This window comes from Pieris rapae, chromosome 23 (genome assembly GCF_905147795.1).
Source record: "Pieris rapae chromosome 23, ilPieRapa1.1, whole genome shotgun sequence".
NCBI classification, from domain to species: domain Eukaryota; kingdom Metazoa; phylum Arthropoda; class Insecta; order Lepidoptera; family Pieridae; genus Pieris; species Pieris rapae.
In genome coordinates this window covers 4006458-4033514 of record NC_059531.1, presented here as the reverse complement: position 1 = coordinate 4033514, position 27057 = coordinate 4006458, and the positions used below count along the sequence as shown (strand labels likewise).

The window sequence follows — 27057 nt, the reverse complement described above, 5'->3', positions numbered from 1 at the left end:
CATTTTGGGTCTTAGTCAAGCCGGTTTCCTCCGGTTCCTCCCTCTTCATTCGTATGAATGTTAAATGTGCACATAGAAAGAAAATCCATTGGTGGTATCGGGGAGCGAACCTACGACATCAGGGATGAGAGTTAGACGCTCGCACTAGGCCAACACTGCTCTCCGTTTGTATAAATTCAATATTAAAATTTATCGACATTGGCACATCCCTACACTGGCGCCACGTGGGCCAGCGCTGCGGGGCCTTATTGTTCGTCCTTTAATCTGACTCATATTCAGTTACCGCGGTTATATTACACGCCTACAACAAACAAACAAAACATCCCAACTCCATACACCATACAATTGAAATCCAACTCTATCCCCCGGTGACAAAGTTCAAAACTCCTTAAAAATCCTTGCGATTTACGACAAATTCCTCGTAAATACAATTCAATTTTACTACTCTTAAACAAATACGAAGCGTACATAAATTATAGAACAAAGATTCATGTCACACCTTATTTTAAATCAGTTTTGTCTCAAATATACAAAAAAGATTTATTGATTAAATTTATTAGTTATAACAGGTTCTACACTAATAAAAGGTAAAGTTTAATGATTTAAAACATTCGTTAGAAAATGAGAAATAAAGCCAGTTAACGGAAAGCGATTAGTGTCTACGAAAAAGTTTGTGTACATAATAAAAATTCTTGTTAAATTGGTTGTTTGATTGTTCACTCCACATAACGATAATTCCCTATAACGACAAAAAATGCCTAGAGTTTCGTTATAAAGAGTTTACACTGTACTTTCAAATCACGGACCAAAACGACCAAAGGACGACATCAAATGCGTTGGTAGGATTCTTAACTGCTCGCCGATACTAGCTCCAGTTGCATTGTATAAGGGAAAAGGCAGTTCTTGAACTATTAGAAATCGGTACCGAACTGTAACCTATATTTATAAAACAGGAGGAATACTTGTGGATAACTGGTCATATAGGCAAGTAAATAAAAATAAAGTGTTTTAAATTTAATAGCATTGCAAAAACATTTAGCTTTATACATTGTACATATTAACTTATAACCTATGTATGAAATATTAAAATATTAAATGTTTTCTTATTAATTCTTTTTGTAATGAAACCATTAACAAAAACCTGTCGTAACATGTAGTTTTATATAGATTTTAGACTCCGCCCTTATCCGAAACTATCCGAAAGTTGTGACGCGGTTTCGGATACATATTTATTTCGGATATCCGATTGTTTCGATTACGGTTACGGAACTCCATAACATCCCTGGTTCTGGTGCTGTGGACGGACGTCGACGTGATTAGCGTGGATTATATACCTCGACGTCCGACCACTCTCCTATTGTTGGTGTAAATCATATATTTATTTCAGCAGGTAGACACCATGTATACCCTACTTGCTACGGCCCTGACATACCTCTCGCTTCATCCACTTTCATGACATTCTTTTAACTTTTCCCTTCTCTTTTAGATACATCCTGGATTTAATCCAGGTCCAAAGCTCGCTTCGCTTGGAGGTCGCTCTTGCAAGGCGTTGGTTAAAATATGCAAAGAGTATCTCTTCAGCTGGAAACTAAACTGTCCTTTTCAGGAGAACTTACCTCAGGGTCAATCTTCTTATATTCTGGATCCTCTTCATCCACTTCAAAGTATAGTTCAGTGGCTGTCAGCGACAAGGTGCCGAGCGCAGCCATTCCTCCAGATACGAGACGCGCCCGCGTGCTCATATTTACAGGACCTGGAAAAATACAAACATTTAAGGTCACTTCTAAAATAAAAGGACACGCTATCGGCAATTTTCATTTGATTACTCTTTCGTCTCTTTCTACCTAATTGTGTTTACTCTATTATGAAACGAGACGAATTAAAAACCGTGTGTGCATTCGCGTATCATTTTTGAGATTATACGCGAATTTACTCATTTAAAATTAATGCAATTTATTACGTTGTCTGTCCGTCTGTCAAGCTTGCCCAATGAAATTAATTATTAAATAAATAACATTCTTTCCAATAATTTCTATTAGAACACAGATTGCAACGTACTAGGATCGCATAACAATATAAGACGTTACATAATTTAAGCAGACATGAAATTCTCCAAAGAAGTAAATAATAAAAATTTTACCACTAAGATCCTGTTCAGCATCCCTCTCATCAATGAGTAACTCAGCGTCATCCAGCAATTCCTGTGCAGGCGCAGCCGGTAACTGTGCTCCACCCGACACGCCCGCAATACGCGCGTGGAGTTCCTCTGTCGCCTGAAAATTTGAGAAATTATACCCTTAGCCATGCTGAGAGCCTGGTATCTCATTGTAAATTAATATTAAAAATGCCTACTTTATTCATTCAGAATAAGGGCCTGTTTCACAATGTATGGATAAAGTGCCAAATAGCTATGCAACACATAAATTATTCGAAAGATAAAAGTTCCAAATAAGAAACTTCGAATTTCATGACGTATAGCGCTATCTGACAGTCGTGAAACGCAAAAATACTATTTATCATACCAATAAGTAACAAATAGCTTATTTGGAACTTATCCGGACATTGTGAAACAGGCCCTAAGAATAAATAATTTTTGTATATATATGTATAGTATGTAGTTTATAAATATAGTACGCAATTAATCGTTGGTACAATTATTTTTATATTTTATTTTATTATATTGCTGGCTCTAGGGGAACAAAGTCGTAAAGCACTACAGGATTGTTCGTTTTCTCATTTTTGACTTGCTCGGGTCTTTTTTTTTATAGAACAGGGGGCAAACGGGCAGGAGGCTCACCTGATTTTAAGTGATAGCGCCGCCCATGGACACTCTCAATGCCAGAGAGCTCGTAAGTGTGTTGCCGGCCTTTTAAGAATTGGTACGCTCTTTTCTTGAAGGACCCTAAGTCGAATTGGTTCGGAAATACTTCAGAAAAATATTATAATATATTGTACTAAAACTGTATTTTTTTCCAGATTTTTTGCATAAAAACACGAGAATGACTTTATTTTACGAAAATAATACTGAACACAATGTTAGTTATACTAGTTTACCTAATTTTACTTTCTTGAAGAGCAACGTTGACCCATATAGTTTAAGTTTATAGTGTAATTCTACCAATCAATCATAAAACGTTAATGCGGCAGTTTAAAACGAATAAAGAGTTGTAATAATAGATCCCTATTTACCAAGATCATTTTCACGAAAACAGTGGCACGTAAGTCTAGCGCTGGCCGATACGTGGAGGGGATATCTGCGCATGTGTACTGTGGTGCGGGGGCCGGAATGCGACTGGAGAGCCAATCGACGCTCTTCATTCCGCTAGCCCCCCTCAGGTACCTTATTTTTTACTTAAGCGAAATAACGGTCAGCGCTAGAGTTTCGTGCCGCTACTTGTAATAAATCATTACGATCTCGACATTCGTTAAAATATGACGCCGTAATAGACGATCTCTGTGTCATCTGTAATTATGTTGCTCTTCATCACTACATAGTATAAAATTACATAGTTTATATGTATAACCACATCCATTAAATAGTGGAGAAGTACTGTTATTTTTGAGGTGTCTAATGTGATGTCGTAAATAATTACATATTTTCCACTACGAGTTATATCAAAATAATGTACTAAGTATTCTACACATTGAAAAGGTCTCCAGAAAAGTCCTTGATGGTATATGTCTATCTCTTAGGGATAACCCACAATAACTTTTTTTTTGTCATTTACTTTTTACGACAAATAATGGCTAATTTTCGAAGCGATTTTAACCAATACAGCATTAATCCTTAACCAATTAAATACCTTGAATACATTGTTCATTTAATATAGATCTATACAGCCCATTACTGCTTATTTAGCAGCGATATGTATACTTATATATGTACATTTAGTATGTGTGTATATTTTATTTTTCCTGAAGAAAATAGATTTTGTTTTGACAAGTTTGTTCCCCGGGGCGATATGTATATAAAAATAATTGTACCAATGATTTACTTGCATACTTTATATAAACTACATACTATGCTACATATACATAAATCTTGATTTTAATCATTTACATATTTTCTTTTTCTTTCAGGGTTCTGGTCAAAGAATATACCAACTCTTCTACATACTAGTGCCGCATATAATCAATAAAATACCTGTAGTATTGCATCTGTTGGTGGATGTGACTGAGCATGGTGTGTAGAATGCGCGCGCTCATCATGTCGTCTTCCGCGCGCGTCTGGAACTAGACGGCGTCGTCTTCTCGCGTCATCTTCCCATGAATCGAGCTTCCAGTGCTCGCAAGATGGCGCTCCGCTACCACCGCAGCTAGCGGCGCATGCGTGGTGAAGCTTATCGAGCATACGGGCAGCGGAAGCAGTGTCTCGGCGTCTCGCTCCCGCAATTAAACGCTCGCACGTCCGCTCCTCTTCCGCGCGTTCGGCGCCCCATGTACCGCAGAGGCACTGTAAATTACCTCTTTTGTTTTTATGTCATCCTGGTACCAATAAACAATAAGTACTAGACGACTTTATTATTTTAATTATAGAAATATATATACACTAGCGGATCCGACAGACGTTGTCCTGTCTGTACGTCTTTAATTTCAAAATTTCAATTTTTAATAAGCCATTTTGATGAAAATTATTATTCAAATGTTATGACAATATCTAACGATCCAGCACATGATCACACACGATATAACACAATGATAACAAAACTTTTTTTTTAATTTCGGGACAGACTAAAATTAAAATTCGAATATTATTTAAAATTTGACACTGCGATGGTAGCGCCGTCTGTCGGATCCAATGTAAAACATTCCAAAATCAACAACAACTAATAAATTGAAAATTAATTAAAAAAACATTGTCCTGCGGACAAAATTGTGAATCTAAACCATTCCCAGATCCCCTTGAACACACACAAAAAATTTCGTCTAAATCGGTCCAGTCGTTTAGGAGGAGTTCAGTCACATACACACGCACACAAGAAATATATATATTCAGATTTATTTATTTTTAACTTAAACCATTTGGTAAATCTAACAAATGTTTTGAGTTCAAGTGAACTTCTTTTTAAAGAGGATCACAAGAAACACATCAGTCCTTTTTAATGTTCGGGTAGTACTAACGTCGGTTGTGATTCTCCTCTAAACAGATTACACGACGCTCTGAGTGTACGAAGCAGATTTATTTAAAGTCTCTATGTTTTCAAACGAATTAAGTGAGGGCCAGCGGCGAATCCCAAAAAAAAAACCAAAATGTATTGAAATTATTTAATTGAATTCTACAATTAATAGTTACTTTACTAAATATGATAATTAAATCGGCCCGATATAAGATGCGACACTTATGACTATTTGAAGTTTGATCGGTCCGATGCTTTTATGAAGTTGTTGCATCAGAGGTGTACCGATGTGAAGCATGCGGGTTAAGGGAGGGCAATGAATATGTAACAGGCGTAAGATGCTTTAGCCACTGTTGATCCGTCACCAATAATAATAATTGCAAAGTAGACATTAAATTTTACTTCTTACTCTAGTTTGTCTCTGGTTTTTAATTTTCTCTTTAGCATTGTAATTGTTGAACCGCATTATTGATTTTGATGTGATTCGAAAAGATAGGCGTGCCTTTAAAAAAAATCTCACAATAACGATTGCGAAACAAAAATAACATTATACGGCGTCTATATCGTCTAAAACTAAAAAAAAACATTCCGTATAACCAACATGAAAGATGCAGTGGTCAGTAAATTCTGTCAAGTATACTTGTTTAAATCATATACAATGTATTAATTACATTTAAATTATACACTTTACGTAACGCAAAACATCCAAAATAGACATTCTTTCCTTTCATATCTTTAGCTTATAAGTGGTTTATCTATGACCCAAAGGGGCACAGGATTTTGGTAGACATATTTAGAGAACTTGTATACCAGTCTGCTAAAATAAATATTGTTGGATTAGCCGCAATCTTACCTCGAAATCAGCATGTTTAAGAACATCGTCGGCTCGCATCCTATTCAGAATGAACTCGGCTTCATTAGCGACTCGAACAATATGATCTCGCATAGCGTGAGACAACAATCTTCCTTCATTAATCAGCTCAATAAATGCCAGGCCAGCATGCTTCTGCAAGGAGTTCTGCCACTCTTGAGAGCAGAGCAACATCACCAGTTCCACCACAGACGTGCTGGTTTTAAATGTTTGAAGACCTGAAATTTTACATTTTAAAGATCATATAATAGGAATAAGAAACTATGATTATGAGTGATCGACAATAAAAACTTTTTGAGTTATCGAGGCGCATGAGGAATAATTTTTACGGATGAAACGTCACGAAAATATGCAGCGTTTGAGAGAAAGGAAGGTAGCTCGAATAAAATACACGCTATTGATTGATGTATTCGTTCATATTAGGACTTTAGATGGCAATTCTGTCGCATAACATCTGGTGCAGTACACACAGATTTTTTTTTCATTAGCATGTACATATACCGTGTGTAAGCAGTGTGAATATATCATAGACTTAGTATATACGCCAGTATATACTAAGTCTTTGAAGTCTTTGAAACTTTAATTTATTATAGTACCAGGATAACATACGAGAGCAAGGGTATTATGTTATAATTCTTGCCTTCAGTTAAAAGCTCCTGTCCATGGCTGCCGACGAGTGTTTTAGACAAAAATGGCGCAAAATCCAACATAATTTCACGAAGTAGTGGGCATACAGCACCCAAAGCACGTTCCAGTTTATGTGTTAGTGAGGCTTCACGCGCCCCAACACCCGTGATTTCACAACCTGCATTATCACTACAAGTAGTTGCTGCTTCCTGCTGAAACATACATTATTATTCAGAGGCTGGCGGTTTCAGCTATGTTTTGTGATTTTCCTATATTAATAGTGATAAAGACAGAGCACAGCTATTGATGTCTTCAATAACTTGGCAAATTAGAAAGATAATTATTTTATTTATTTTTATTTAGTTCTTTTAACTTGCATTTAAAAAAATAGTCGAATTATATTACCTAGAACTAAACTGCAACTTTAGAAACTTTGTAAATAAAGATATAATTTTAAGCTTAAGTTTAAAAACTAAGGCAAGAGAATATCAAATGCCCACAAATAAATTTTGGGATTGAACCTACGACCTCAGGTGCCACTGACGCCGAAACCCAATCCACAATCTCAGTTAGAAAACATAATAATATATATATATGTATAAATTATATACACGTATAATTTAAACCGTTTCAAATATATGTCAAAGTAACCAGGATGTCATAGTGAAGTAAGGGGTATCTACCTGATGTAAGTGCCTCTGAGCTGCTTGTAAGTTACGATTTTGCAATCGTTGAACGTGTTGCTCACTGCGCAGATGAATTTGTTTCTCTATTTCTGTAAAAAAAATGTCATTACAACAAAATTTATTTTAAAAATTGTGTTTTTATCATATAAAGTAGCAAACCCAAACAATATTTTCTTAACCTTTTACTGGGGAGTGGGAAAAAATGTTGAATTTGCGTTCCATAACTGCCTTATGTCTTCAAATGTGATAAAAGCCAACAAGCTGATTGCAGATGGATTAAAAAAAATAAAATAAATAAAAATTGCGAAGGAACCATTTCATAATTTGCATCATCATATTGGTGATGTTTCTTATATTCCCACCATTGGTTTCAAAAAAGATAAAAGTCAAAATTTATTTATTCTTCTTCATAATGTACACTTATGAACGTCAAAAAAAAATATAAAATATACAATATAATATGTAGGTATATACCGTTAAATTTAAAAACCGATTCCATTTTTGAATTCGCTTAAAAAATGTTACGAAGATTTCCAAGCACTCTCATACCTATAATGCACGGAAATATTTTGAATACAAATATGACTTTGTACCTTCATGGTCTCTTGGTCTTCCAGAAATAGTGGCTGGACCTCGTTCAGCGTCATCATTCAGATTGACGTCAGTCCAGGACTCGTCGTTACTCACCTGAACATAACGATTATATCTATATAACTGCAATAGTAGTTTTTATTCATTATAAAAGGACTATAATGAATAAATTAGTTAGGCCTTTAAAAAAACACTTTGTTACCGGATTGAAGCTATGTATTATAATTATTTAACATAAATTTAAAATTTTTTCCGAACTTTTGAGTGCTTTACAGCATGCGTGGTTTTGGTGACTGAAGACAAAGGGTTTTTAATTTCAAAAATTATCACAGCTATAGAAAAAGTTACATTATCTAATTACTATATTATTATTTATTTCCCCGGAGTTGATATCGACTAAAAGATGAAGGGTTTTTGCAGAAATTGCTCACGGTGTCCTCCATTTTCGCAGATTGTTTGTTTTGAGATTGTAAATTGGATATTATTGGATCCCAGGTATTTGATATTTTTAGGTCTTCTCTATTGAAATTGGGCTGTTTTTTGATTTCAATAGCGTTTCTATAAATGTGTAAAAACTATGTTATTAAAAGACAATACTAGTTTAGCGTTACGTGGCTAAAACTGAAAATGTTTAGAACTGGCCAGTTAGAAATATTGCTAATGAAAACGTTTTTTGGATTTTAATTTTAGAACTCGTTGTATTGTATGTAGTAGTATAGTGGTTTCATTTGTCATTTGTTTCAGTGAATGCGAATGAATGAATGAATGAATGAAACTATGTGAATAAAATTCTTACTTTTATAATGCGCCATCTATTACAGATTATCAACTATATGTGACTTACGGGATGTTTATTGTCGTCCAATGCAATCTCGCTAGATGTCTCTGGATCATTATTTGTGGTCTCTGTGGAGTTGAGGTGGAACGACCCCGCGTCCTCAATGGAATCCACGCTCTGTTAATTTTAGACTTATAACTTAGAAACTAGCTTAAATTTTATTGACTGAAAGTTTCAAGTGCAAATTCACTGAACTGTTTTTTCTCATTCTCAAATCAGAATAACCGTTTGATGTACCAGGCTTGAAGAACCAACCGAGTATTAATCTAATAATTTAAAGTACCAGGCTATAAGAAACACTATAGTCTATTAGTTTATACGTCACTTATAAATTCAAGAGCTGATAACCAAACCTTATCTTTTAAAATTCTTATTCAATAACATTAAAACGTTTCACACAGTAGAAAAAAGAGAAATAGAGGGAGTGGACATGCAAACGAGACAAAAGATGTGTGGAAAAAGCGAAGCAATAGAACAAACATACATGCTTACATGCTAAATTATGTTTTTAATCACTGTACTAAATAGCAATACTTACTATGTCCACGTTATTCCATAAATAATGGCTTGATAACTGGGCAATTCAAATTAGTCCAAAATGATATTTTAAGTGTCAAAGCTGTGTTAATATATTAATGACATTAAAATATATTTAACGGCGTAAAAAAATATCTTTTTTTTAGTAGCGAAATAATTGTGTAGTGTGCTTGTGCTAGCGTTTATAGTTTTCACAGCTGCCGAGCGTCACACGTGATTTTTAAACGTGACGTATACGTAACATTTGAAGCTGTGTTAAGATCGGATCTGGATAGCCGTTACATGTACCAGGCTGTAAGATCCAACGGGATGTTAGATATAAATAGCCGTTAACGTACCAGGCTTCAAGAACCAATGAGGTGTTAGATCTAAATAGCCTCTCAAAGTACCAGGCATCAAGAACCAATGAGGTGTCAGAACTTGACTGCCGTCAAATGTACTAGGCTTCAAGAACCAATAAAGAGTAACTACGAACCAGTTTGACCACGGACACCGTGATTTCCGATAGAGTTTTTGATCTGGAGCTGGGAGGCTTACAAAGGTAAACAATTATTAGTATCAGTTAGTAGCACACTGTCTAATTACTAGAACAATCTAGACATCGTAAGGATGTACAAGATTCAAAAACCTTAGGACACCGAAGGTAGAAAGAAGAGTAGAAACTACTAGAACATCGGTAGATCCTTGGCTCACCTTTGGCGCACGCGCAGGTCTTCTCAAACTCGACTGGAACAGCGGTTCCTCTCTTTCGGCACTTGGTGTAACTTCTACGTTCTTTTCAGATGGTTTCACTTCATCAGTGGTGGTCTCAATTTTCGCGATGTTTTCGCCATCCTTTATATACAAACGCGACAGCAAAATAACAATGGATGTAAGAAGCATCAACACGTCTACACAAATCGCTGACAAATCGTTGGTACCATTCTTCTATCACTCTACTTTCTTAAATACATGCCAAGATGTTAACGGTTCAAAAATGCTCTTACGAAACGAGAATTTAAATCTAAATATCTACTAAGTAAACCATGCTGGATGGTTGAAAGCGAAATACCTTCATGGACGGTGAATCCAGGTCTTGAGCGGTAGAGTTGTTTTCATCAACAACAATCATTGCGTACTCGACGTCCTCTGCTGTTTCATCTGAAATGAAAGTTCTATCATCTACTTGTAGCTACAAGAGATCAGGAAGCATTCAAAGCGGAAACAAGACATCATCCAGCAAACATGGAAGCTACCAAATGTTCTAAAATTTAAACATTTAATGATATAATAAATGAAAACGCAAATAAAAAAAACAGTTAGCAATGGCGGAAGCGTGTTGATTGAATATTTTGACTCTTAAAATTCTTTGGTCAAATTAAGAGACAAAATAACGGACGCAAACATCGACCATAGGAATTAGTTGACAGCGCTCGCATCAGGAAATATTAGCTGTAGCTTAGAAGCGATACCAAAGCATACTCTTTCATTTATAACAACAGTTTTCTCCCTGATAACATTGCAACAAGAGTCTTAATCGTGCTTTGTTTCACGTTCTCACATCCACACTAACTATGCAAAAATCTCGCGTAGCATACATATTTAAGCCTTGATTTGTTTTGTGAAGTCTTAAAGGAGTAAGAATATCCATAATGCATATCATAAACACTCCCTCACGAACATTACCACCTTACACATCATCACACAACATTGCCAAATTAGGTATTAGTTGAACGTATTTAATATGTTTTAATGATTCTTCCTTCCGTACTTGTTTGAACCTTTTTGTAAATTTATGTTTTTCATCTTTAGTATAATTGTTTATATTTTAGTATAATTGTATAATATTAAATATAACCTAAGTTAGCTGTAGGATTATAAATTAAATATATAAATAAACATATAATTCAACATCTTCCACAATTCTTGCGCATTCGTCAAGCTACTTTTAATAACTTTCTTATTTTCTTACATTCTAGTGCGATTACACATCATCACTCAAACTCTTGTTACTACATCATGTCACAAGTTCTGGGCTTAAAAATCTTACATAATTGGTAAATACTGTAAATCTATATCAGACAGGTACATTATTATTCGCTCTTTTAGAAATCAAATAAATTTTTGACTTTATTTTTGTGTTTTTCTAACACTCATCTTTGTCATTCTCAAAATATTTTCCAAATGGATTTCAAGATCAGACGTAGATGCGAACGCGTCTGGCCGCACGTTTACCTGCGTGCACGTGCGCGCGGTGGTAACTAGCGATGCGAGCGTGCGCGTGCGTATTAGTGCTAATGTGCGCGCAATCCAGTTTGCAGTGCGCATGACGCGCCGCCTGCGCACCACCCAGGAACTGCGGGTAGACGTGATGCGACCACTGCGCGAAAAGGGGCCGGGATCCGCCGGCTATACCCGGGACCAAGGAATACCAAGGACCAACCCAATTCCCAAAAAGATTTACGTAGGAATGATTTTGAAGATAGCAGAATGATAGGACAGAGAATTTTAAGAAGATGACGTTAGAGATCCGACGATTGAAAAGAAGAGATGGATATCAAAAATTAAATTGTCAGAAGAATATAAATATACATGAAAGGAGAAATAAGTCGTTGCCACATTCGTCAAAGTTAAGGAATAGGACCAAATAAAGCATTGAAAATGGCAGAAATAATAATTAGAGGGTAGACGGAGATATACAAATGATGATGTTAAGGATAATCAGGATGAATGTGTGTGCGTCGATGTGTGATCATCGCAGTGTGAAAGAAACGTAATCGTTACCAGTGTCCAACGTGACGCGGAATCAAGCGGCGTGTAAAAGAGGAAACATGATATGTCAGATATACGCCTTCTAGGGCTCGATTCAGTCAGAAGCTTAAACAAATTCGATAACTACTCTGCTGTATACGTTAATATAGCAGAAGATTTGAAAAGAAATATTATTTAATTTGAATAGAAAGTCGAATACTACGGCAAAAACGGGAATTAGAAACAAAAATTATACACTAAAAAAATAATTACATCGTCAACATAAACGGCACACCTCCAAAGGCAATATGTTTCGTACATATTATAAATGACTTTGCTTTAGCTTTTGACTGCTTAAAATATATCTTGAGCAGATTTTTTCCTGATTACCTAGAAAATATTAATATGAAAGTGCAAAAAAGCATGAAAAATAAGCAAATTAATGAAACTATAGGTATGCTGTGATAGCTATCAAATAAACTTGAGCTTATTAGTGAAATATATACATTATTTATACACATAGTTGTAATATTAAGCATATAATATATAAATATAATAAATAAGGGTTAAAAAAGCTTTATAGCAAATTAAATTACAAAGATAAATACATATACAATAGAAAGTAATAGCAACAAAAAGTGATAAAACTTTTCCAACTTTGCCATCTACTGACGGCGTTATTAATTTATTAGCAACATTTGATGATATTCAGAAATTACAGATTTTATGACCTCGATAAATATAAAATTTAATTATTGACGCATTTTTGGACCTCTAAATGACGGTCAAATCAAAAACCATTGCATTATTATATCGCTATTCCAATTAAATGGAAGGAGTTGCCGGCTCATAAATTCAACAGTTAAAAAATGTGATAACAGATGGCAGCACACGTAAAATGCGATATCAAGATTCTTGGTTAAAGATTCCCCATTTCTGTGGTCTTGACATGCTCTCATACATTTCGTTATCATCTATTACTGGTCTATAATCAATCAAAACCAGTTTGGAGATTATAAATAATATTGTTTCATCTCGGCTAACGTATACGTACCGTGTTCGTGGGCGTGGTGAATGCGACGTGCGCAGTCTGTTGACGCAGTGGCGTGCGGCGGCGGTTCTAGAATGTCGCGATACTTCGACACCATTAGAACTGATATAAAATACACGATGGCTAATGATAGGAATTGGGCTTGCTTCGTTTCCTCCTGAAATTTTCAATGATTAATTATAAATGTTATATTTGTTAATTAAATTTAAACATAACGTATACAATTTTTACCTGATTTAAAACAAAAGATTTGTCAATTTTCCGTGTATGACATATGTATTATTATGTGTTCTAAGCTCTCTCATATATAAGTTTGACCGTAAATACCTTAGAAACTTAATCATATAGAAAGGAATTTTGTATATATATGTACATATATACAGGGTCAGGGAATGTTATGATATTATCCGCTCAATTGAGTGTTAATTTTTATAGTTGGTTTGTTATTTATTTAGCTGGCATCACTGCGAATTCCAGGTTTAGTTAACCTTTTTAAAAAAGTATAATTCTATCTTTACTTGTGCGATTTTTACTGTTTGTGATATAATGTGACGTCAATGACCAGTCGCCGTAAATGCGACTATAATGTCGAGAACCGTAATTAAAAAAATGGATACATTCATTGACAAATTAAATGTATGCATAGACTAAAATATGCACTCGTATTAAAATCGAAAAATGTGCCCGGCCAAAAAGTTTGTAATCTCTGACATGTCATAAAATGATAGCTGTCAGAATTCTACGGAATTAAAAATGAGCTAATGTTTTTTGTAGAGTTCGATAGTTATATGTTCTTAAATTAATAATATTTTTTTATATATTAAGTTACTTACAACATCTCTGTATATAACAGCTCGGAGACGATTAACATCCATGTCTTGTAACAGTCTTTCTGGGTCCTTTACGGGACTTGACGCTTCTGCTAAACTCGCTACTACACTCTGAAAAGTATTAAAAGATTATTAACTAATGTGGTTTATTCAGAAAGATTTGTTTATTATACCTTTACTAAGAAAGCTAAATCGTTATTAATAAAAAAAGAGTGTCTGTACTTAAGTACACGCGTTAGAAGTTATACTTCTTTGGCGTATGGAAATAAAAATAACTCATATGCAGTAGTGATTAACGATAAATATTAAAATTAATTAAAAAGATTTTATTTAAATAAATAAATTATTAGTAAATACTATCATCTTCGTACATGAATTTGATTTAAAAACACCAAAATAATATTTATTCACAGTTACGAAACACGTGTTCTAAATATAAAAATACTATAATATTACAACCTTAGTTTTAAAACATAGTTTTTCGATTTCCATGCCACCTAGATCTAACTTTACGGTGTCGAATTTAGGAGTTGGTTTGCGCGCGCATCGTAAAAAATTAACTCTCATCATTTTTCTCCATTGCGCCAAAAGAAAGTTTAACTTCAAAAACATTATTTTTTTAATAGCAAATAGCTCTATTAAGAAAAAGTACTAGGACGCTATAAACGTATCAGTGGTTACCTTAGGCGAGGGTGATTCGGAACTCCGCGCGGGTCGCGCCGCGCAGCGCTGTCGCTCCTTACACTCGAGGCAGTTGCGTACCGCGCACGTGCAGACCTGTCACACGCTACAGCTACTCATCCTATTCACTACGCTAATCTACTCTTACTCATACTATCCTAGTAACTTAAGATCAACACAAGAAGTTAAAAGGAAGCATAACGTACACGGTATATGTACGTAGGCTCCGTATACGTACGTAAACTACGGTTACTTAATATACAACGTTTTTCTATTTCTAACACTTTACTATAATATAACAGTTTCAAGAATCTGTTCAATCTCTCAACTAATTTATGGAAAATACTATTTATCTCTAATTACAGAAACTGTCAATTTATTACTTAAAACTACAATATAACATTTGTCAACAAGGCCATTAAATTATGAGTCACTTGTATGATTATATTATAATCGTGAGTAGCTTCGTATATTATACATCTAATGGTGACACTGTGTCGCATGTTTGCGTAGTTAACTTAACATATCGCTTGCCCAGAAGAACAAAGTCTTTTTTATTTTTATTTTTTTAATTTTCTATCCATTTTTATCTTCATTTTTAAAAAAAATATTACAAAAGTTTTGTTTCTATTTCTTTATGATATAACATACATACAACCCTTAATTTTTCACCCCTTTACGATTAACCCCTATTGTTTTGTTAATTAAAAACTTATGACATCAACTCTGATGTTCATATAGAGAAAAATTTAAAAAACAACTTAAGAAGTTTTCATTCCGGAAAACCGAACAGTCTCTGGGGTAGCATAGCAAAATGTTCCATATTGGTATGTTCTGGGTGTCAGTAATATATTTTTAGAATCAACTTAGTTATTTATTAAAAACTCTAAGTACTCAAATATCTCACAATTCATTGGCGCTTGTACGTAAGACGAAAAAAGACATTCTATTACAAAGTTTCTAAAAACTTGTTATAAAACTGCAAGTCATACCAAGCGCAAACACTGCCGAAGTATTCCACCGCTGGACATGTTCTTCTCAGCCTCCAATTCACCGAAGTTAAGAGCACTTGCGAAGATCAATACGTCAGCCATCGACACGAGTCTTTGGAGGAAGGTAACTGCTACTTCCACGGGCATGCCTTGTGTTGGTTCGATCACATCCAATTCATTCTGTAATAAATATATTTGAGATCTTAGGAGTCTTCCCTGAGAGATACGACCTCTAACTATTAAAAATTCGAGCGTACTCCTCCCTTAAAGGCCGACAACGTACCCACTGAAAATGGGTGTCTATGGGCTGCGATGCCCTTTTTGGGCGTCCCGCAGGCTCGTTTTCCCCCCTATTACTTATATGAAAAGAACTTTTTTTTAAGAAAAGTGTTGGCTTTAGGTTTTAGTTTCAATCACCAATCAGTGTTACATTCGCTTGAACGGTGAAGGAGAACATCTTGAGAAAAACACTTGCCTTAAATCCAAAAAGTCGACGGTTAGGCACAAGAGGCTGATCACCAATTTGGGAAGCGTTCAACGTATTACTTAACATTTTTGGGGGTAAAATTTTTGCATAAGGAATGCAATAAATTGTAGTTTTTTTTATAGAACAGGGGACAAACGGCAGGAGGCTCACCTGATGTTAAGCGATTCCGCCGCCCATGGACACTCTCAATGCCAAAGGGATCGCTAGTTGGTTGCCAGGGTTTGAATCAATATCAAATATCAAATCATTTATTCCAATTAGACAACCTAAAATGGCACTTTTGAACGTTATATATAATATTATATATAACGTTATCTTTAGTGTTTTATATAGAAACACCGTCCGGTGATGGGAATATATTGCCAAAATTCTTACATTAGGTGATGTAGCAGAAGCCAACAGTGGTAATAATCCTCCACAGGCAATGATAAGATTGTCCGCCAGCTGGCTGATAAGGTGCACAGTATTGACAACAAAAACTGCATTTTCACTGCTGTTCACAAATTCAATCACTGACTTGGTTGAATGACTGCGCCAGACCTGTAAATTCATTTGTGAATAAAAATATAACGCCTTTTTTATTGTTGTATCTGGTTTTAGTTCCTTTACAGAACCTTAAAAAAGCCTACAGTCACACAAAACGTAGGGACTTTCATTTCAAAACCAACCCATACTTATTTACAAATCACGAGTGAATAAATTGAACAAAGTATGAAAAAACATTGCTTCATGATCCCGGCATCGCATGGCTGGCTGTTTTTTTAATATTTTAGAAATAGTACTTGTATTCGTACAAGTATTATTTCAAGCAAGGCTTTTTTAGTTTTAAAAGCGAGACTACTATTAATTTTAAGCACCGAGCAGTACTTTTTTAAATTATTCGTTACAACCATACAAACATAATATATCTTTCCCAATTGTTATGTCAGTGTAAATAACCGGAAGATCCCGGAAAATTGGCAAAAAATTCTAGGAAATTTTACGTTAATTCTTTATTAACTTGAGATTATCATAAATTAATTAATTGTATTAATTAAAACGCACTTGTATATCAGTCTCAAGAGAGAACAGGACATCAGAAAGCAGACGCTGGTGTATATAAGACCAACGGAACTCCGGAATGCGGAATGGAGGCCGCGTTGGACCAGGAGAGAACATCGCGCGAGACGCACGTGCCGATCGAGAACATTCTGAAATAACATCTTCATTATTTTCCAACTCCTCCAATAGTGTATATAATTTTCTCATCGCTTTAGTAGCTAGGTAAATATATCGCTAACTAACTTAATTAGCCGTTGAATTAACAGACGATCCTGTTAACTAAAGAACGCCGTTTAATAAGCGGCCTTATCAAACAGCTAGGCAATGCCTCGTATCGAAGACGTTTCATTAATTGCCTAGCCTTTCCTACTTCTCTCTTCAAACTGTAAATATGGCATCGGCAAACCACAACTTTGATGCTGTTTTCCAATGTTTCATGAAAAGCAACAGTACAATGAAAGAGTGTAGTGACAATAATAATGTGAATTTGATTCAAGCAATTTAATAATAAAAGAAATATTTTCTTGTCATATGTTTCACCTTTTTTATTTCTGCCAAATAATAATTCTACCGTACTAATGTCCTAAGCATTAACCAGCCAGTTTATTAAATGTTGTAACAAACTGTAAGGCTGAATATCTTTCAGGTCGCTTGTTAAACGTCGCCCTTTAGTGAAAAGGCTAGGCTCTTTATTTAACTGCTAATTAAGCTAGTTGGTGATATATATATACTATACAATGCAATATTAAATGTATTGTGTTCGTAAAACTTGTTAGAAGTTTAATTCAGAGGAAATGTCTTTTTATTACTGATTATTGCCAAAATAAGTAAGGCACTAGCTGAGGTATCAAACACTTACCAAAATGATTTGAGTCCACTTGAGTACTGGTCGAGGCACTCCTGGGTCGCTTCGGTGATGTCGAAGTGTTTGTTCCTTGCGAGGCAACGCCTTCACCTCTCAAATCGGGCGTTATTTCACTTCCGGGCAGACTTACCCGGCGTTTCTCCCTATCATTATCACATTTATCTTCTTGAATCTCTTGTTCTTTATTCGCTAACGAAATATTCTCACTAATTGTTGAGATTGATGGAATTTCGGGTTTCGGTTCTAGAATCGATCGTGGTCGTTCATTTGATTGTTCGTTCTTTAGATTTTCTTCATCTATATCAATGTCGTTTTCAATTTCTTTTTCTATATCTTTTTCTATTTCTTTTTCGTGTTCTATTTCATTAGGAACTATAAATTCGTTATCTATTGCTAATTCACTTCCGATGTCGTCTTCTTTGGGATCTTCAGGCATTTCATTATTCTTAACAACTGCATCGATTATATCCGAAACTAATTCACTAGCAATAGTTTCAACTTGTTTGTGATCAATAATGTCTTCTATATCATGTTCTAAGTCTTCTCGCCCATTTGGCGTATTTCCTTCTGAATTGAGTCCACCGGATATAGCGCCGGAATCGGTGTCGTCATCAGTTTTTAATCTTACAGTTTCCAATGCAATCGTCAGTACATCATTAACAATGTTTATGGCAACATGCTTGGGATCGTCAGTAACGTCGTCAGGTAAATCAGTCTTATCTTGTACTTTCTTTGGGCTCGTTGCTTCACTCGGAGTTAAATATAATTCCGATCGATCTGAAAGTTCTGATTCCCTTTCATTAACGGGGTTAAGCCCTTCAGAAACTCTCTCAGGGCTAGCTGTTTCGCTGACTGATAAACTGGAAGGTAATCCCTCACTTTTATCAGTGTTATCATTAACCAAATTCTCACCAACATCTCTAACAGGTATATAATCGAGGCTTCCCTGTCGCGATATGGGTTTATCGTTTTTCTCATCTTCCGCTACAATACCAGATTCGGAACTTTTGAGTTGTTCATTCTCTACAATCGATTGAACTATTGACTCCGACTGTTCATCTAATTCATTTTTATCACTATCACAACCGTTATCGGGCACTTGGGTATTTTTGGCAGGACTATGAACTTTACACACTTCACTATACACTACTGTAGTCCGACTATCATCATTTGATTTACAATTGCACGTTTCTATTTCTCTAAGAGACAATCCTTTGCCGATTTCTGTTTGGGCGCCATGGTTTAATACATTTTGTTTAACATCCCTCTCTGGAGATACTCGAGATGGACGAGGTTCTGTGTGCCGATCCCATCCTGAGATTGTTGAAATAGGCCGTTGCTGACGTTCGGCCGGGTCAGTTATGTTGTCAGCTCTGCGTTGCTCATAATGTTCATACATTTGAGCGAATTGGAGCTTGAATTCTTCGTAAGACACCTATAAATATATTTTTCAGTAATTTAGATGTTTAGCAATGCAATTATTTTAAATTGTCAGATATAATTGTTTTACATACCTTAGAATGAACAATAGCCAACGTATCCACCCACACTCTCCATCCACCATACTCATGCTTGATTGCGTGATGAAGAAGCATTCTAAACAACGAGTAGACCATGTCAGATATCTTCTGTTCTTCCGTATTCTTCGGGTGTATGTACGCTAGTGCGATCAGCCATTCCTGCCATACCGACATTTGTAACACAGTACGACGATTCTCTCTATTATTGCTGCATAGAAGCGTCATATCTGATAAGAATAATTTCTTCACTTCTAGAAGCTGTTCTGTTTGCTTTGATTGACGGATCAGTGTTGCTACAACTTTGAGGATCACTGAAAAGTGAAATTGCGTATTTTAATTAACTTAAGATTGGATTACAAACTATCAATTAGTAGTTAGTATCAGTAGGTTCCTATAATTTTTTGTTATAATATAAATATTAAACTAAAAGAAAAATAGTAAAATGGCTATGGGCCCATCATGCATCACCTTGACAACATATGCCGAAAAAGAAGGTGGATGACTTGATATAAATAATAAATAACAGGAAAATACTGGCAAAACATTCAAGATTAATAAAATTGAAGCTTTATTCATACATAAACATAAAATAAAATGTAGCAAATTACAAAGATATTACTTTTTTTCTACTTAACTTAAAAGTAAGTTAGTTGTTGTTTATCAAGTTAAATATATATATAATTAACTTAGTTAAAATATCAGATTAAAAATAACTCTACAAACGGTCTAGTACCAGGAGCGCATAATGCACAAAGATCTGATATTAACGCGATATCACAGCGGAGATTAAAAGATAAACAATAGAGGAACAATTCCTATATGCTTATACCTAAACACGATACTCACTAGGATTTTCCAGGCGAAAATGCGGTTGCGGTTCTGGATGAGTTGTATACAATATTTGTTGACCGACATGCTCAGTTAACAGTTCGTACAGCGCATTGTAAACTGGGGCAGATAATGGCTCCCCACTCGCTGCTAATCTTGTCGCTAGCAGCGTGTATAAATTATGGGGGGACATAACGTCGTATTTGCGCCTGTGGAAGAAAATAATTAGACTTTGACCAAATTATTTATAGGAGCTTTGTGGTGTGTCTTCTAATTAAGTTTTCGAATACGGCTGGTCATTTTGGTCACCTAATCACTCTGCACAAAAAGAAAAAAAAAGTAATAATAAAATTCTTTTGGAGTGTCACGAGCTTCAAAAGATGAAGTTTTGGTTAGTTCTTCGTATACCCTTGATTTAAGAAGTAAATAGTATATGTTAAGAATTAGTTTCTCAATCGTCTGATTTATACCAAATACTTTTGCACTAGCTCTATTAAATAGTTATCAAATCTCATGATGACTAGCTTTTAATTCTATATGGCCCAACAACCAACAGCGGCAAACTAACAAGCCGGAATCACTTACTTATGGGTACTTCTGCTGAGGAAAAATCCAAGTAACTTAAGCGCTTGGAGTCTAATTAATTGACTCTCCGAGGCCAGTAGTTTGAATATCGTGCGCACCCCTCCCTGAAATACCAAAGGAAAGTGTCAGTAATGCACATGGTTTGTATGCTACCATGGGTCTTTGGGCATACGTACCTTGGCATCAAACGCTGGTACCATAGAACTGGGGTGTTCTGACATCAAAGAGATCAGCATTTGCAGCACATCATGAAGGTTCTCATCCTCATGCATCGTGGTGAGATAATTTAATATCGATTGAAGTTCGTCTTCCTTAACACCGTTTCCGATCATTATCAATTGTTTGAGAAATAATAGGATGTATGCTCTTATCGTTAGGATGTCTTTGTGAGCTGGTCGTGGAGCATCTGAAAATGGTTTTAGTATTAGATAATTCATAAGAGTACTAATAGTGGCACAGTGCAGAGAGGAATGGCAGGATCTGGAGGAGGCCTTTGCCAAAAAAGGGCACAAAGATGCACCAGAATTGCATTGAAATAGAAATTTGTTTAAAGGTATATAAAATATGTAATGTAAAATGAATTTGAATAAAGGCTATTATTATTATTATTAACTCATAAGAGGGTCCTGTGGGCTATTCGTCATACTCGTGAACGGGTGCTACTTGTGGTGAGTGGTCGGACTTGAATTCGTGTATGCGGTGATGTAAGTTATTTCGACTGTATTTGCGAGATCGAGAAAAAATAGACGCTAATGGTTGATGTATAGAGGAATCTAGTAGGTACATACTAGAACTTTAGATGGACATTCTGTCGCATAACGTCTTGTACAGTAAACGCATATTTCTTATTGAAGTGAAACTAAAGAAGAATCGATATGATTTCAAACCGGATGCCACGGAAAAAGTGAAACGAACGTAAAGAGAGACAGAAACATATATTCATAAGATTTAACGTGGGAGAAAATGAGATAGGAGGCATTTTTACAGCCTATTTTACTGCCGCTTTTTCATTTAATCGAATTTCAAACTTTCGTTTTTGTCAAATTGATAAATTTTAATTTATAGGTAAATCAAACCTATAAATTAAAATTTATCATTAACATATACTGTTTTTAATGAATAGATACATTACAATTACAATAATACATTAAGTTAATGAAGCATGATTAATTGAAATATGATTAATTGTAAAAACTTTGTTTTTGAAGGTTTCACTTCTATCAAGTGTGAATTGCACATATGTTTTTTTAATTTTACTAGCGGATCCGACAGATGTTGTCCTGTCTATACGTCTTTAATTTGAAAATTTCAAACTTTTTTTATAAAGCTAAAACATTCTGGACCATTTTTTTTCTGGACATGAAAATTACTATTCAAATGTTATGACAATATCTAACGATCCAGCACATGGTGTACAATAACACAATGATAACAAAACTTTTTTTTAATTTGATCGCAGCGCTAACTGTCGGGACAGACTAAAATTAAAATTCGAATATTATTTAAAATTTGACAGTGCGATGGTTGCGCCGTCTGTCGGATCCAATGTAAAACATTCCAAAATCAACAACTACTAATTAATTAAAAAAAACATTGTCCAGCGGACAAAATTGTGAATCTAAACCATTCTCGAATCTCCACGAACACACAAAAAATTTCATCAAAATTGGTCCAGTCGTTTAGGAGGAGTTCAGTCACATACACACGCACACAAGAAATATATATATTAAGATTATCATTAGCGGGTATACAGCGTTGAAACAGTATAAAGATATACGGGGCTTTATAAATATATAATTTAAAAAGAAGTCTCTACTTAGTCTGGGCATAAATACTGATACAATTAAAAATAAACAAAATATTACATTTTAATTTGGAATCTGTTATTTTTATATGATTGTCCATTAAGTTTTCTCATTTTGGCGCCAATACTTTGTATAATATTTTGCTATATTAAAATGCAGTGGGGTGATGAAGAGAACCGAATCGCTGTGATTGCATTACCAAAGTAGGTATAAAGCTAAATGCACATTTTAAAACTCTCCATACGCTTGGTATTTGTAAAATATTTGAGTACTGGGCTATTAATAGGTACAATGAGATCTCCTCTATTTGTGACAGAAAAATATCTGGCCTTCCACGTAGTCTTCTTAAGAAAAAGGTGGTCAAAGCAGTAAGGGAAAGAATTCGAAGAAATCCTGTCCGAAAGCAAAAGATTTTATCTCGGGAGACAAAGATAGCACCTAGAACCATGTTGCGTTTTTTAAAAGATGACTTAGGACTTGTAGCCTATAAGAGACGTTCTGGTCATTTCTTAAATGATAATTTAAAAAAGAATAGGGTGATAAATCGAAAAAATTACTGAAGCGGTACGCAAAGAGTGGTCACAGAAAAATTTTGTTTACGGATGAGATTTTTTTTACAATCGAGCAACATTTTAACAAACAAAATGACTGTATTTGTGCTCAAAGCTCTAAGGAAGCTTCCCAATAAGTCGCCAGTGTGCAACGTGGGAACTATCCGACTTCAGTGATGGTTTAGTGGGGTATTAGCTATGAAGGAGTGACTGAGTCATACTTTTGTGAAAAAGGTATCAAAACTTCGACACAAGTGTATCAAGATACCATCCTTGAGAAGGTAGTGAAGCCATTTAATAACACCATTTTCAATAACAAAGAATGGTCCTTCCAACAAGACTAAGCAACGGGTCATAAAGCTCGGTCTACGCAGTCTTGGTTGAAAATGAACGTTTCGGACTTCATCAGCGCTGAAGACTTGCCGTCGTCTAGTCCCGATCTTAATCCGCTAGATTATGATTTATGGTCAGTTTTAGAAAGTATGGCTTGCTCTAAACGGCAAAATAATTTGGAGGCCCTAAGACAATCCGTACGATTGGCAGTGAAGATTTTTCCCATGGAAAGAGTGCGTGCTTCTATCGATAACTGGCCTCAACGTTTTAAGGACTGTATCGCACCCAATAGAGACCACTTCAAATAAGCTTTTTATATTATAAATTGTTTTTTATTTATGTATTAAACTAACACACTGTAAAAGTAATAAATGTTATTTGCAACAGAAAAAAAAATATATTTCTTTGTTTCAGTATTTATGGCAAGACTAGGTATTCTGACATGTGTACTTAGTACGCACGCACTTTTTTTATTTATCAGGCGTAAGATACTCACCAATGCCTTTAGGCGTGATTCCACTCTTTGTGCGTGGGTTGACCACCCAATAATAGTACTTAAGTGTGTGCACAGTTTGCAGGACCGTGCTGACACGTCGCACACTACCATATATGTGAGCATCAGCCAGGAAATCCGTCGCTAAGTAGCAGTAAAGACGGGCTTGCACTGCCGCTGGCGTGTGGATCCATAGTGCCGGATTGAAGAGTATGTGGTCCAGAAGCTGCCATGTCAGGAACGATTGGCAAAAAGACTGAATTAGCATAGTTTTACACTGTTCCATGGTTGTTAGCGCACGCCCTCTTGCTTGGTAAATGAAAATTGTATTTAACATTACTTGTTCGCTTCTACTATCCTGGTACTTTTTAATTGTTATATATATTGTTTTTTTTAATTAATACATTCATTACAAAGAAATTATATAATCTATCTATCTATTTATGCATCAAAAAAAAAATCAACCCATCCCATGTTTTTCATCTTAAATCGAAAATGTGCCACAAGTATATTATAGTGCATTTAAGTGTGAAAAATATATTTGTTGGAATTATCTTGTATATGTGTCATAATACAAAGCTGTGTAATGGGTATGACTGCGTCGCGTCGAAGGGTTTAAAGCAAGAGGTGCATGCACTTACAACCATGTCATCGAAAAAAGCACATTCTAAGGCGATTTATCAAACGACACGTCTAAACAGATATGTATGTATGTTGGAGAATTTATTATACAGAGAGAGAGAGAGTTATTTCAATGAAATTGAACCCACGACCAGGTAACTTTAACCACTAATCCATGGATTTCATATGAAGCTCATCAGTTGTTACGTGATATGCCGCCCATGGGTATGTCTCGCAAGTGCCAAATTAAAAATTGGTACGCTCTTTTCTTGATTGTCGATATACATACATAATTTTATTTTTAAAATCGTTTTTGATTCGATAAATCGCCTTTAATTTAAAAAGAAAATAAAAATTCATAACTTACCTTAAATAATTGCAAAATATATCAAAATGTCAAATATTATGTAAATTAGGGCCATAAAATAAAAAAATTGACAATTGACAACATTTCAGTCTAAAACTGCTTCAAATTCAAGTTTATCATTTTTTTAATAAAATTCTGTAACAAGAGGCGCGGCTTGATTATTCTTCCCAAACATGGTCCCTTGTCCCATGTTCAGTAATTAAATCTTATTAAAATAGACATTCAAACAGATTATTTCTTTAAAATTAAAATATTTGCACTCTGAAATGTTATCAATTAAGCCTCAAAAGCAGTGCGAATGAAAAAAGAGTATTTTCTTGCGTGTTTCTTTTCATAACCATAAAGTGTTTTAACATTTAAATGTCGATTGGCTGTTCATATATTTTGATAAGATCCGCTGGACTTAATAACTTTAAAATGGCCGTTGTGTCAGTTGCATTCTTATTTTAAATTTGTGTTAACAATAAATTTGACAAATGTCACACGTACTTTGACAGTTTATTTTCAATTAAACTATTCTTTAAATTATTACAGTTCTGTTCCTGCCTTCTGCTTTATCATTTATTGTATTATCTTCTTTCATAATTGATAATAATATTAAGACGTAATGTTTATGTGATTATTATAAAAAAAAACTATTATTCATTACTAGGATTGAAGATAAAAAAATAACAATTTACGCGGATATAACAGATACAAAGGCACATAGTATTATCACATTATAATGAATTTTTATTATTTAATGATTTTTTTTTAATTATAAAGAGCCCCATATTAAATAGTTTACAACCCAGACGACGAAACATACATCGAAAATATTAAAATCGGTCCAGCCGTTCCAGAGGAGTGGTTGTAAACACTAGATTTTTTACTATATACTACTATTAATTTTTACAAAAAAATTTGTCTACTATCATTATTATTACATTGTGGTGGCCTCTGGCAGAATTACCAGAGCAAACGTTTGCTCCACAGCAGTATGCTAAGCCAGGACCAGTTACAACCACAACACACACACTTAAAATACCATTATTAAAAAAAATATATATTTTATTATTATTTTGTATGTGTTTCGTTAGAAATAAACGTTATATGTTAATTTTATATTCATATTTTTTTTTAAACTTTATACAGAAAAAGTATTTCTTTATTGGCTTATAGTTGACGAATGACAGACAGAATGCCAGTGGTTTCTTTAAGAATAAAAAATGTTTACACTTAAGGGAATTATAATTTTTTTATAGTATTTTTTTTTTTTAATTTAAATATATGTTTGTTTGTTTTAAGTACCTGTTTTAGCAACAGATCCGAGTTTGGCGAGCAGCAAGTAACAAGATGTTTGGTGAGATGAAGGAAAGACGCCAGCGTGTCTGGTGTGAGATGGTCCCGGCCGCAGCGTTGCAGCATATGCGATATTACCAGGAACCCACGACATTGCAGCATATGCTGTTGTACTGTACTGCATGACTCTACCAACGAGCAGACGAATCCTAGCAGTTTGGAACTGAAATGAGAGAACATTATTTGTGTCATCTAGATTTTTTTCGGTAAAATCTAGTCATTGAAATATGATTTTCTGTTGTTTCTGTTGACGTATTGATCAGAAATTCAGTACAAACATTTAGTTCTGATGAAAATTTAATCAAATACGGTATAATCCAAGATGGCCGCCGCTACAAAATGGCGAATTATATACTTCCGCAGGATTGATATTGTTTTGTCTGACTAAAATGAGTGTGAGAGTGAGATAGAGGGAATGTTGCATCATTCAAAGTGCCATGGAGCGATAGGTGAGAGAGAGCTATCGTGAGAAAGATTAAGAGTAAGGGAAATCGAGAAAAAATACAAGTTATTGGTTGATGTATTTTTTAGTAATTACATATTAGATTATATGGCAATTCTGTCGCATAACGTCTGGTGCAGCAAACGCCGATTTTTATGTATTTATATCATCATTATATACAAATACATAGAGTAATCATATACTGGTACATGATCATCTATTGGGGC

At 34.8% G+C, this 27057-nt stretch overlaps 1 protein-coding gene across 6 annotated transcripts in view; it reads right to left on the bottom strand.

Annotated features, from left to right (window-relative positions):
- The window catches only part of LOC110991488 (neurobeachin), a 413995-nt gene that overhangs the window by 148707 nt on the left and 238231 nt on the right, over positions 1-27057 (bottom strand). For 3 of the 6 annotated variants that reach the window (XM_045633387.1, XM_045633392.1, XM_045633390.1), the window contains exons 13-35: positions 26338-26551; positions 24063-24285; positions 21054-21283; positions 20878-20981; positions 20311-20501; positions 19459-19775; positions 17939-19379; positions 17083-17228; positions 16414-16578; positions 15552-15731; positions 14560-14655; positions 13882-13989; positions 13052-13205; positions 10319-10407; positions 9961-10101; positions 8737-8847; positions 7895-7988; positions 7299-7390; positions 6629-6827; positions 5971-6206; positions 4145-4453; positions 2141-2273; positions 1617-1753 (exon numbers count right to left, since the gene is read on the bottom strand). In XM_045633387.1, coding sequence (XP_045489343.1) covers positions 1617-1753; positions 2141-2273; positions 4145-4453; positions 5971-6206; positions 6629-6827; positions 7299-7390; positions 7895-7988; positions 8737-8847; positions 9961-10101; positions 10319-10407; positions 13052-13205; positions 13882-13989; positions 14560-14655; positions 15552-15731; positions 16414-16578; positions 17083-17228; positions 17939-19379; positions 19459-19775; positions 20311-20501; positions 20878-20981; positions 21054-21283; positions 24063-24285; positions 26338-26551 — 5110 coding nt within the window. The remainder of the gene's footprint in view (positions 1-1616; positions 1754-2140; positions 2274-4144; positions 4454-5970; positions 6207-6628; positions 6828-7298; positions 7391-7894; positions 7989-8736; positions 8848-9960; positions 10102-10318; positions 10408-13051; positions 13206-13881; positions 13990-14559; positions 14656-15551; positions 15732-16413; positions 16579-17082; positions 17229-17938; positions 19380-19458; positions 19776-20310; positions 20502-20877; positions 20982-21053; positions 21284-24062; positions 24286-26337; positions 26552-27057) is intronic. The other 3 variants (XM_045633388.1, XM_045633391.1, XM_045633389.1) reach the window with 2 other exon arrangements.